The sequence below is a fragment of the Scyliorhinus canicula genome, chromosome 10 (assembly GCF_902713615.1).
Source record: "Scyliorhinus canicula chromosome 10, sScyCan1.1, whole genome shotgun sequence".
Lineage (NCBI taxonomy): Eukaryota > Metazoa > Chordata > Chondrichthyes > Carcharhiniformes > Scyliorhinidae > Scyliorhinus > Scyliorhinus canicula.
In genome coordinates, this window is record NC_052155.1 from 22,308,959 (window position 1) to 22,321,733 (window position 12,775).

The 12,775-nt window shown below is 43.0% G+C and overlaps 1 protein-coding gene across 5 annotated transcripts in view; it reads right to left on the bottom strand.

The window, feature by feature from the left end:
* Positions 1-12,775, bottom strand: part of ralbp1 (ralA binding protein 1) — a 47,333-nt gene that overhangs the window by 15,804 nt on the left and 18,754 nt on the right. For 4 of the 5 annotated variants that reach the window (XM_038808688.1, XM_038808690.1, XM_038808693.1 and 1 more), the window contains exons 2-4: positions 9,932-10,220; positions 4,922-5,383; positions 1,868-2,217 (exon numbers count right to left, since the gene is read on the bottom strand). In XM_038808688.1, the coding sequence (XP_038664616.1) occupies positions 1,868-2,217; positions 4,922-5,383; positions 9,932-10,175 (1,056 nt within the window). In that variant the 5' untranslated portion in view covers positions 10,176-10,220. Of the gene's footprint in view, positions 1-1,867; positions 2,218-4,921; positions 5,384-9,931; positions 10,221-12,522; positions 12,547-12,775 lie in introns of those variants that run through there. The other variant, XM_038808689.1, reaches the window with a different exon arrangement.

Consider the following 12,775-nt stretch of genomic DNA (forward strand, 5'->3'; position numbering starts at 1 on the left):
TTCAGTACCCCACTGCCACCACCAGTGATGTACACTCACTGTCCCCTAGGATATTAAATATAAACCGGTCTTCAAATCTCTCCAGAATCTGATCCGTCTGAGCTCCGCAACCACCTCCAGCAGCGTTTCACCTTGGACTTTCTCTCCTCTCCTGACCACTGTGAAATTGGTGACGGAGCCTTCAGCCACTTTGATCCTATTCCTTCCCATATCTCCATCTCATCACGTCTGGGTTTTACTTTAGAATCTTATTTTTGCAAACAGGCGTCTTAAAATTACAAAATTATGGGTGGCACGGTAGCATGGTGGTCAACACTATTGTTTCACAGTGTCATGGAGCCGGGTTCGATTCCCAGCTTGGGTCACTGTCTGTGCGGAGTCTACACGTTCTCCACATGTCTGTGTGGGTTTCCTCCCACAAGTCCCAAAAGATGTGCTTGTTAGGTAATTTGGACATTCTGAATTGTCCCTCTGTGTACCAGAACAGGCGCCAGAGTGTGGCAACTAGGGTTCACAGTAACTTCATTGCAGTGTTAACGTAAGCCTACTTGTGACAATAAAGATTCTCAAGCTATTCCTCCAGACAGCTCTTATTGTCTCGTATTCTCCAATTCTGAAGTTCCTTTGGATGATTTATATGAAAAGCACTATGCAAATGTAAGCTGCTATGCCATGAACAGTAAAACTTATTGACTAACACATTTTAAATACCTTTAACAAAGATCATATCCCACCTGTAACTAAAGTAATTACATGCACCAAAATTTTCAACATCTCCAGTGTCCTGGCCAATATTGACCCTCAATCAAAATCGCTCAGAGCAGATCACTGGTCGTTATCACATTTGTGGGCATTTGCTATGTGCAAATTGTTTGCCACGTTTCCCACATTGCAGAAGTGACTACAGTTAAAAAGTACTTCATTGACTCGAAAGTGCTTTGGGCTACTCTGAAGCCAGATAAGTCATTTTCTTTTATTCAAAAATGACAGCATTATTATCCTGGTTGTTCAAAGGCCTCTCATTTATGGAAAGCTGAATGCCAACAGAATTATATAAATATTATCTTTTATAGCTTGACAAAATAAATCAAATCACTATTGAAATTCTGACATCAGCACCCATTAAAAATAAAATCATGATTCATCATTGGTGAAGCAGACTTTATTTGGCCAGCTATGAAAATGCCAGACCGGATACAAGAGCCAGACCAAGCTGCTGCCTGTTGGTAAAGCCTGAACCCGCTCTCTCACTTATCCAAGTCCAATCAGCATTGAAGTGTTCCAACTTCTGCCGACAGGTCTCCACACACATTTCATCCACTGGCAGGTATGTCACCTTGAATCCAATCTGACACAAAGGATTTTGTTTCCCCCCTCCACCCACCCACAAGGAAAATTACGAGTTGGCCATTAAACAACGAGTACAAATCAAAGCCATTACTTGACAGATAGCAGATATGGGAACTCATCACGAGCTGCGCAACTCATCACTAAGCGTGGAAATGCATTATCATCGTTCACCTGAACACAGTAAAATCAATAAGTTGGAAGAATTAAAAGTGGGAGATAAACAAGTGTAAAATTTGTAAATACCACGAAGGTGGTGTTGAGTAGTGGCACCTTTCCATGGGTAGATAAACCCCATATCACTTATTTTGCTACTACTGAACTAACTGTGACTCGCCATCCCATTTGTCTGCCTGGGGAATGTGGTACTGGTAGATCAGAAAGGGAGAAAATATAAAATTAGGCAATTGAAGGAAGGAAAAATAGCAATAAAAGTGAAACCATGCATTTCTCAATTTACAGCATATTCTGTAGCAATTTTAAGAACTGGCTGAAATCCATTCGGTGCTTCATTCAGTACCTGAACAGTGGGACTAAGAACAATAGAAATATTCTGGATATTCATTTTTGTTTCGCTTTCCTTTTCAATGATATGGTCCATGTGGATAATAAGCCAAGAAAAGAGGAGGTAATTGGACACAGGCAGTTCCTTCAGTAGACGCCGACATTCCTGGACTTTTTCACTATCTGTGCCTTTTCCACATGCATCCTCAAAACGCATTACGAGTTCCTTGGTAAGAACATTTTCAGGCAGTTCACGGAGGTATTGTTTCAATAGACTGGCCACCGTGTTTGCATCATAGTCCTCCAGATTTGGAGACTCTTCACGATCATACACAGCTTTCAATTCATCAACTTTTGATTTGGTACCTAAGTGAGGGATAGCAAATAAAAAATACTCATATTTTAACAAAGATTGGCTCCACGTACTGAAAAAAATTTAGTAACCAAACGACTATCTATATCATAACTTTGTTCAAGTAGCAAAGAATTTGACTATAAAATTCTTCACAGGGTTTTGATGGCATGATAGATGGGAGCACTGCCTTTCACCTCCAGCCAGACTGATGGGATGAAAATAGGTTGCAAGGGACATGAGACTTTAGGTGTGATCAACCCAGCTCTTAATAGGTAGGAAAACCCAGCTCTTAATAGGTAGGAATACAAGTGAAAACAGCTTCAAACACATTCAAAAAGGCACAAGGATTCTTATTGTGAGGTGATGAGACAAAGCAAATTGTTGGGGAATGAAATGTAAAGTAAAAATAGAAAATGCACAGAACAACATCTATAAAAATCTAACATGTCTTGGAATTCTGGAGGACAGATGCTGTGTCCGAGCTGGGAAGCTGATGTAAACCCTGATAGCCTGAAAATAAAGGGCTACAGTTCTCAATATTGCCAATCACATCAGGTACTCAAAAAATCTGGAGGAAACAGAAAAGAAAAGAAAAAATCCCTATACAAGTGAAAATATGTTTCAAATTTATTATCCTGCAGGTCATCTTAACTTTAGCACTGCTTTTGTGACGGTACGGCAGCACGGTAGTTAGCACTGCTGCTTCATGGGGCCAGGGTGCGATCCCGTCCGGTGTGGAGTTTGCGCATTCTCCCTGTGTTTCGTGGGTCTCACCCCCACAACCCAAAGATGTGCAGGGTAGGAGGAATGGCTACTCTAAATTTCCCCTTAATTGGAATTTTTTTTTAAGAAAAAAAAAACTTTAGTGCTGCTTTCCTTCCACAACATTGCTAGTGGACAGTTCAAGGAATCTGCAGAAACAATGGTTACAGGAGCATAGGCAACTTTTCCATGAGGAATCTCTTACTGTATACATTAGCCTCCTTTCCATTCCTGAAGATTGTTCAACTCCAGAGAAATGAATTTGGAGAATTAAAAAATAAAGAACTAATGAATAATTAATGTTAGGTTACATACGTAGCCTAAAATTCGTACATCTAGCTTTTGGGAGGGGAAAAAGAGGCAAAGGAGTAATTTCAAGACTCTTACCCCAGGTTGTAAAATTAGTGGAGCTCACGATAAAGCCAATTGTACATAATCTGGAAATCTCCCTTTCCTTATTTTATTCTTTTGTGGGACCTTTAAAAGCACATGAACTTCTTCTGAGTAAGGGGAGTAGTTAACAGATGATAGGCTCATCAAACGTAAGCCTTAACTGTTTGTGAAGAATCTAAAGGGCCCACTCAGTTACTCGTGCAAAAATCAGTTATACTCTAGAGTCTACTAAAGTTGTGGAGGCCATATTCTTTCTGGTTACCTTTACACAACGGCGCCTCCTAGATCTGTGCTAACCCAGCCTGAACTCTTTTTTTATATTCAGTACCAGGATCCGGTGGAGTGCTGACATGGTTAATAGAGCTCGCTAAAAATAGAACAGCAAGTCAGATGACAACACAGCAGAGCATGACTCAAAACATCTGAATCAGACAAATCTTCAAACTCTATATCTAATAGCACTTTAATCTACTAGAAATGATGAATATGTCCCTTATTTAATTGTCTCTTCAATCAAGCATTGTACCTTTTACAGAAGACTAGCAATATCAGATATGGGTAGGGATACACAAAAATCTTGATTTGTACCCAAGTCTTTGCTAGTTGCCAAAATCTACCGGTACAATTCAAGATGACTCCTTCGACTTTGGATATTGCTCTCTCCTCATAATCCCACCCCCTTTCCATAAATCCAAAAAAACGCCTTCTTCTTTCCCACTGCAGAGTAGCCAAAATGCTATTCAGGCATTTCTAAAGAAAGGTAACATGAACTGAACCTAAAACCTAATAGAATGCCGTGGAACTGTAAGTCTTGTCTCAATTAGAATGCAATGAATTTCTTGTGTTAAATCAATCTTGGGGTGGCACAGTGACGCAGTGGTTAACACTGCTGCCTTACGGCACCAAGGGCCCGGGATCGATGCCAGCTTTGGGTCACTGACGGTGTGGAGTTTGCATATAATCCCCGCATCTGCGTGGGTCGCACTCCCCCCAACCCAAAGATGTGCAAGGTAGATGGATTGGCCACGCTAAATTGCCCCTTAATTGGAAAAATCCAAATAAATGTTTTTTTTTTAAATCAATTTTATACATCCTAGATTAGATAGCAGTGAAAATGTATTAATTTGTCCAGAGAGCTGATAGTCACCACTTCAGTCAATTCATTAGAAGAAATTGCGACATTCTTCATTCATGTAAAAGGGAAAGAACTACAAGTACAACGTCAGTCACAAGAATGTCAATTCTGCCTCAGAGTTGATGCAGAATGATGCTCGGAATGCAAGGAATGTTAGAAATGCATAGCATGTTACTAAACATCTGCAAGTTCTTTTGCAGATGCTGAACAAAGTGTGGATTTAACCTAGGTGTTAATTGGAGGGCACAGCATGTTGCCAGTTGTCTGTAAATTCGCACTTTGCATAATAAATGCAAACCTTTATTCTTTCAACACTGGCCAATTTTCCTTTTTCAAAGATTTTGGGAGACTGCTACTGTTTCTGTTTTCTCATCAAACATTTCAAAGGAAATACTGAACAATCCAGAAACAAGTTGAAATTGTACCTGATACTCTATAAATGCCTTCATTCTTCATGCCATAACTTTCAATGTAGTCAATGCACTCTCGAAAAACTGCTGGGAGCTGGATCCCATCATACAGCATAGTCCTCTCAGCAGCTTCAGCCAAGGGAACACCAAAGACAGGTCTGAGAGAAGGAGCAGTATCGACCGGAACTGCTTCCTGTTCAGGAACAGGCTTTTTCTTTTTCTTTTTTTCTTTCCACTGTTTAACAACATCTGCTGCGGTTATATCTTTGGACTTCTTTTCCTTGTGTTTTTCCTCTTTATGTTTTTCCTCCTTGTGCTTTTCTTCCTTTGGCTTCTCTTTGACCTTGAAGTCTTTTTCCTTCTTCTTGGAGAAACTAGGTTTTTTGAAGACATGGATACCCTTTGGCCTTTTCATCTTGGATGGGCTCTCTGCTTCGTCACCTGAGCTGTCCTCTTGGAAGGCCGCATACCCCTCAGCTACAAAAGAAAGAACATTAAGTCAGGGATATAGATAGGCTAGGAGAAAGGGCCGAAATGTGGCAGATGGAGTTTAATGTGGATAAGTGTGAGGTTATTATCCATTTTGGCCAAAAAAATAGAACGGCAAATTATTATCCAAATGGAAAGCAGATTCAAAATGCGCCTGGGCAGAGGGATCTGGGTCTCTTTGTTCGTGAATCGCAGAAAGTCGCGGGCAGCACGATAGCACAGTGGTTAGCACAGTTGCTTCACAGCTCCAGGTTCGATTCCCGACTTGGGTCACTGTCTGTGCGGAGTCTGCACATTCTCAGTGTCTGCGTGGGTTTCCTCCGGGTGCTCCGGTTTCCTCCCACAGTCCAACGGTCTACAGGTTAGGTGGATCGGGGCAGCACGGTGGCACAGTGGGTTAGCCCCGCTGCTTCACGGCGCCGAGGTCCCAGGTTCGACCCCGGCTCTGGGTCACTGTCCATGTGGCGTTTGCACATTCTCCCCGTGTTTGTGTGGGTTTCGCCCCCCCCCCCCCCAAACCCAAAGATGTGCAGGGTCGGTGGATTTGCCACAACAAATTGCCCCTTAATTGGAAAAAATGAATTGGGGACACTAAATTTATAAAAGTTAGGTGGATTGGCCATGCTAAATTGCCCTTAAGTGTCCAAAAAGGTGAGGTGGGGTTACTGGGTTACGGGGATAGGGTGGAGGGTGGGGCTTAAGTGGGGTGCTCTTTCCAAGAGCCAGTGCAGACTTAATGGGCCCAATGGCCTCCTTCTGCACTAAGTTCTATGAAAGTCGGTGTGCAGGTACAGCATGTAATTAAAAGAGGCAAATGGAATTTTAGTGATTATTGCAAAAGGACTGGAACACAAAAGTAGTGAAGTGTTGTTATAGTTGTATAGGGTGTGGGTGAGACCACATCTGGAGTATCGTGTCCAGTTTTGTTGTCCGTATTTGAGGAAGGATGTGGTGGTATTGGAGGCAGTTCAGAGGAGGTTCACCAGATTGATTCCAGGGTGAAAGGGTTGATGTAGGAGGAGAGATTGAACAGTTTGGGCTTATACACGCTGGAGTTTAGAAGAATGTGAGAATCATATTGAGGTATATAAAATACTATGGCTTTGATAAAGTAAACGTCAATCAAATGTTCCCCCTTGTGGGGCAATCTAGAACGTGAGGTCACAGGGGAACTACTTCTCGCTGAGGGTGGTGAATTTGTGGAATTCGCTGCCCCATAGTGCTTTGGGAGTCTGAATCATTAAGTAGTTTCAAGAAGATAGATATATTTCTGATTTTAAAATGGGTTGACGTGAAGAACTGTGGGAGGAAATCAGAGCACCCAGAGGAAACTCACGCAGGCACGGGGAGAACGTGCAGACTCCACACAGACAGTGAGCCAAGTCGGGAATCGCACCTGGGACCCTGGAGCTGTGAAGCAACAGTGCAAACCACTGTGCTACCATAGAACATAACAGCGCAGTACAGGCCCTTCGGCCCACGATGTTGCACCGTCCTGTGAAACCCTTCTAAAGTCCCTCTACACTATTCCCTTATCGTCCATATGCCTATCCAATGACCATTTGAATGCGTTTAGTGTTGGCGAGTCCACTACTGTTGCAGGCAGGGCATTCCACGCCCTTACTACTCTCTGAATAAAGAACCTACCTCTGACATCTGTCCTATATCTATCTCCCCTCAATTTAAAGCTATGTCCCCTCGTGCTGGACATCACCATCCGAGGAAAAAGGCTCTCGATGTCCACCCTATCTAATCCTCTGATCATCCTGTATGCCTCAATTAAGTCCCCTCTTAACCTTCTTCTCTTTAACGAAAACAGCCTCAAGTCCTTCAGCCTTTCCTCATATGATCTTCCCTCCATACCAGGCAACATTCTTGTAAATCTCCTCTGTACCCTTTCCAATGCTTCCACATCCTTCCTATAATGTGGCGACCAGAACTGCACACAATACTCCAAATGCGGCGGCACCAGAGTTTTGTACAACTGCAACATGACCTCATGGCTCCGAAACTCAATTCCTCTACCAATAAAAGCTAACACACCATACGCCTTCTTAACAACCCTCTCAACCTGGGTGGCAACCTTCAGGGATCTATGGACATGGGCACCGAGATCTCTCTGCTCGTCCACACTACCAAGAATCTTACCATTAGCCCAGTACTCTGCCTTCCTGTTATTCCTTCCAAAATGAATCACCTCACAATTTTCTGCATTAAACTCCATTTGCCACCTCTCAGCCCAGCTCTGCAGCTTATCTATGTCCCTCTGTAACTTGTAACATCCTTCTGCACTGTCCACAACTCCACCGACTTTAGTGTCATCTGCAAATTTACTCACCCATCCTTCTACGCCCTCCTCTAGGTCATTTATAAAAATGACAAACAGCAACGGCCCCAAAACAGATCCTTGTGGCACACCACTAGTAACTGGACACCAGTCAGAGCATTTCCCATCAACCACCACCCTTTGTCTTCTATCAACTAGCCAAATTCTGATCCAAACTGCTAAATCACACTGAATCCCATGCCTCTGTATTTTCTGCAATAGCCAACTGTGGGGAACCTTATCAAACGCTTTACTGAAATCCATATACACCACATCAACTGCTTTACCCTCATCCACCTGTTTGGTCACCTTCTCAAAGAACTCAATGAGGTTTGTGAGGCACGACCTAGCATTGTGGATAGCACAATCGCTTCACAGCTCCAGGGTCCCAGGTTCGATTCCGGCTTGGGTCACTGTCTGTGCGGAGTCTGCACATCCTCCCTGTGTGTGCGTGGGTTTCCTCTGGGTGCTCCGGTTTCCTCCCACAGTCCAAAGATGTGCAGGTTAGGTGGATTGGCCATGATAAATTGACCTTACTGTCCAAAATTGCCCTTAGTGTTGGGTGGGGTTACTGGGTTATGGGGATAGGGTGGAGATGTTGACCTTGGGTAGGATGCTCTTTCCAAGAGCCGGTGCAGACTCGATGGGCCGAATGGCCTCCTTCTGCACTGTAAATTCTATGACACTTCACAAAACCATGTTGACTATCTCTAATCAAATTATTCCTTTCCAGATGATTATACATCCTATCTCTTATAAACCTTTCCAAGACTTTTCCCACAACAGAAGTAAGGCTCACTGGTCTATAGTTACCGGGGTTAACTCTACTCCCCTTCTTGTACAAGGGGACAACATTTGCTATCCTCCAGTCCTCTGGCACTATTCCTGTAGACAAAGATGACTTAAAGATCAAAGCCAAAGGCTCAGTAATCTCCTCCCTAGCTTCCCAGAGAATCCTAGGATAAATCCCATCCGGCCCAGGGGACTTATCTATTTTCACACTTTCCAGAATCGCTAACACTTCCTCCTTATGAACCTCAAGCCCTTCTTGTCTAGTAGCCTTTATCTCAGTATTCTCCTCGACAACTTTGTCTTTTTCCTGTGTGAATACTGATGAAAAATACTCATTTAGCACCTCTCCTATCTCCTCGGACTCTACGCACAACTTCCCACCACTGTCCTTGACTGGCCCTACTCTTACCTTGGTCATTCTTTTATTCCTGACATATCTATAGAAAGCTTTAGGGTTACCCTTGATCCTACCTGCCAAAGACTTCTCATGTCCTCGCTTGGCTCTTCTTAGCTCTCTCTTTAGAGCCTTCCTAGCTAACTTGTAACTCTCAAGCTACCCAACTGAACCATCACGTCTCATCTTCACATAAGCCTCCTTCTTCCTCTTGACAAGTGATTCAACTGCTTTAGTAACCCATGGTTCCCTCACTCGACCACTTCCTCCCTGCCTAACAAGTACATACTTATCAAGGATACGCAGTAGCTGTTCCTTGAACATGCTCCACATTTCCATTGTGTCCATCCCCTGCAGTTTTCCTCTCCAGGCGATGCATCCTAAGTCTTGCCTCATCGCATCATAATTGCCTTTCCCCCAGCAATAACTCTTGCCCTGCGGTTTATACCTATCCCTTTCCCATCTCTAAAGTAAACGTAATCGAATTGTGGTCACTATCACCAAAATGCTCACCTACCTCCAAATCTAACACCTGTCCTGGTTCATTACCCAGTACCAAATCCAATATGGCCTCGCCTCTTGTTGGGCTATGTACATACTGCATCAGGAAACCCTCCTGCGCACATTGGACAAAAACGGATCCATCTAAAGCACTCGAACTATAGTGTTTCCAGTCAATATTTGGAAAGTTAAAGTCTCCCATAACAACTACCCTGCTATTTTCGCTCCTATCCAGAATCATCTTTGCAATCCTTTCCTCTACATCACTGGAACTTGTCAAGTGCATTTTGTACAGGCAACAGAGACTGTGATCCCATCATTCTGAGCTGAATGTTAACCCAGATTCCAGAGTTCCAAAGGGTTTGTTTAAGCTACCATGCCATCTACTACATCACCTAAACGTCCTCCACCACCAGTCTTAAAACCATAGTGACAATACACGTGTGCTTTTATTGCAGAGATGTCATGGGCATAATGTACAGTTAACATGTCACAATTCCAGGAAACATCAACTATCACTTACTTCTCTTTTCTTTCTTTTTAAATTTCCCTTTCTTCTTTGCATGTTCCTTTTCATCATCAGATACTATGTCAACAGACTCATGCAGGCCTTCGTGAGGTGGTGAAGGCTCACCAGTACGATACAGTCCTGGGAATTTTGTAGGACTAATTTCCTCGGAGCTTGGTGTACGAGCCAGGCCACTGCTATGTTCAGCCCTGCGATGTTCACTAGGGCTGCTCGTTGGTGGCAGGAAGCATTCAGTCATTGTTGCTCCTTGAAATGGTTATCTTTCATTATCTGTCCATAACACCTAATATTGAAATAATAGAATTATTAAAAATCCTTCTACAACATACAATTAATTTACAATGTGACCATCTGCGCTGTAATAAAAAGCTTTAAATTTGGTCTCGATGCCTATTACAGTAATTAACAAACCTTTCAGCCATCCCACCTCCTGCAGGCAGCAAGTATGAATCGAATAAAATTCCAGTCTGTAGCTGAATTCACAACAATTAACTGATCTTTAAAAGTACAAGCCAATGTTAAGCACTGACGGAAAGGAAACGATGATCCTGTTCTCAAAGATTTCCTGCCAACAAGTGACAGAAGAGGGTTTCAATATCCATTTAAAATGGAAAATACATCACAAGCATCTAGCTTTCTAAATATGAAAGGATATACTTTAAATCCTTCCCAAGGTTCAGCACTGAGATTTCCCAGAAAAGAAGAGGAAATTACTGTGAAAATCGTCTCGTCGCCACATTCTGGCGCCTGTTCAGGTACACAGAGGGAGAATTCAAAATTTCCAATTCACCTAACAAGCACATCTTTTGGGACTTTTGGGAGGAAACCAGAGCACCCGGAGGAAACCCACGCAGACACAGGGAGAATATGCAGACGCCACACAGACAGTGACCCAAGCCAGGAATCGAACGTGGGACCCTGGCGTGTGAAGCAACAGTGCTAACCACTGTGCTGTCATGGTAGAAGCAAGCACAGAAAATAAAATCAGATCCCCGAACGTGACAATATTACGACATTACAAAAAAGGTCAACAAGAAAACATAAGCTTGTAACAAGGAAAAAATTTGAGATGCTACATTCCATCCACATATCTGTAATCTGAAACCTTGACAATGAATAAACACGTGTTTTTTTTGTTGTTTTTGTTAATTTTAGAGTACCCAATTAAGGGGCAACTTAGCATGGCCAATCCATCTATCCTGCACATCTTTGGGTTGCGGGGGCAAAACCCACACAAACACGGGGAGAATGTGCAAACTCCACACGGACAGTGATTCAGAGCCAGGATCGAACCTGGGACCTTGGTGTCATGAGGCAGCAGTGCTAACCACTGTGCCACCCCTTAAACATGTGTGGAAGAAGCCTTTGAAGCGTGAACATTAAGACATGCTAAAAATCCCTTACACAGACCATAAGACAAATGATGAGCTGCTAAATATGGTAACTGCAAAGTGACGGCCAGAAAAGAAAATGTCTTTACTTCAGACACTTGATCACAGCTGAAAAGCTGGAGATCTCGGCAAAGTGAAGTGAAGCTGAAAGGGCTCGACCTGGACACAATTGGATGACAGACATCACAGAGCGGTTGCAGATGAGCTACAGTAGACGTACACGATTTGAACAAGACAGGTGAACATGACATACCATTATAGCAGACCTCCTGATAGCAGTAGCTAAAAGCAGCAGCAATATCATAGGGAAGAGGTGCAGCTTTAAGAAGCATTTCCACAATATCTGTTATATCTGAAACTAAAGTCCTCAATAAACCATCTGAACAGGCAAGACTGGGGAAAATATATCGAACCAAAAATCAATTCCAATATGTTTAAGTGCCTATTTTTCACCTCTCAGTTTAAGAGTCTGTGCTTTAGAGAGAAAGTCGATAGACCATGAAGAACATCACCGCCGAGCACAATCCTGTTCTCCATGGACAAGGCAGCAATGTTTCAACAGATGTCACTCATAACGATTGGCAACGCTGGCCCATTTACTCCAACCCCGAGAAAAATAGCAACAAGGCAATGTTAACATCCAAACTGCTGCTCTGCTGAGAACTTAGCATAAAAAGCCAAACCAGTGTTTTGCAGGCATATGTCATGTATATTTTAAACCAGGGGTGGGCAAACTTTTCCGTGCAAGGGCCACATTCAGAAATTCACAATTCACAAAGGGCCGCATAGTATATTAAGTAAAATAATTACTTCACCCGGTTATGATTCTGGGCGCCTTATATAGAACATAGAACAGTACAGCACAGAACAGGCCCTTCGGCCCTCGACGTTGTGCCGAGCAATGATCATCCTACTCAAGTCAACGTATCCACCCTATACTAGTAAGTAACCCAACAGCCCCCCCATTAACCTTAAAAGAAATTAAAAAAAAAAAAAAAAAAAATTAAAAAAAAAATTTTTTTTTTTTTTAATGACTTGGAGGGCCGCAGAAATTCCTTTGGCGGGCCGCATGCGGCCCGCGGGCCGTAGTTTGCCCACCCCTGTTTTAAACCATCAGGGAACTCCACATTTTTATGTCATGATTTAATCAGTGTATTTACAAAGTGACAACATGATCACCTAATTTAACATTACCTTTACTGAAAATCCCTGAACTCACTCCACTGGGCCAAAGAGGATCGTTCCCAGCCACAGGTTAATTATTGATAGGTGCTGCGTTGTGTGTGCCCTGCCCGAAGGCAGGTCCTTGGCACATCATTTGGTGATGCTTCATTCCGAGCCATTTTTCTTCGCACTTTGCCAGTGGCGCTCTGCCAGTGAGGAATGCAATTTGCTTCTTGACCAAAGGAACAAGCTTTTGTGTACAGTACATATGTGTAGATCATAT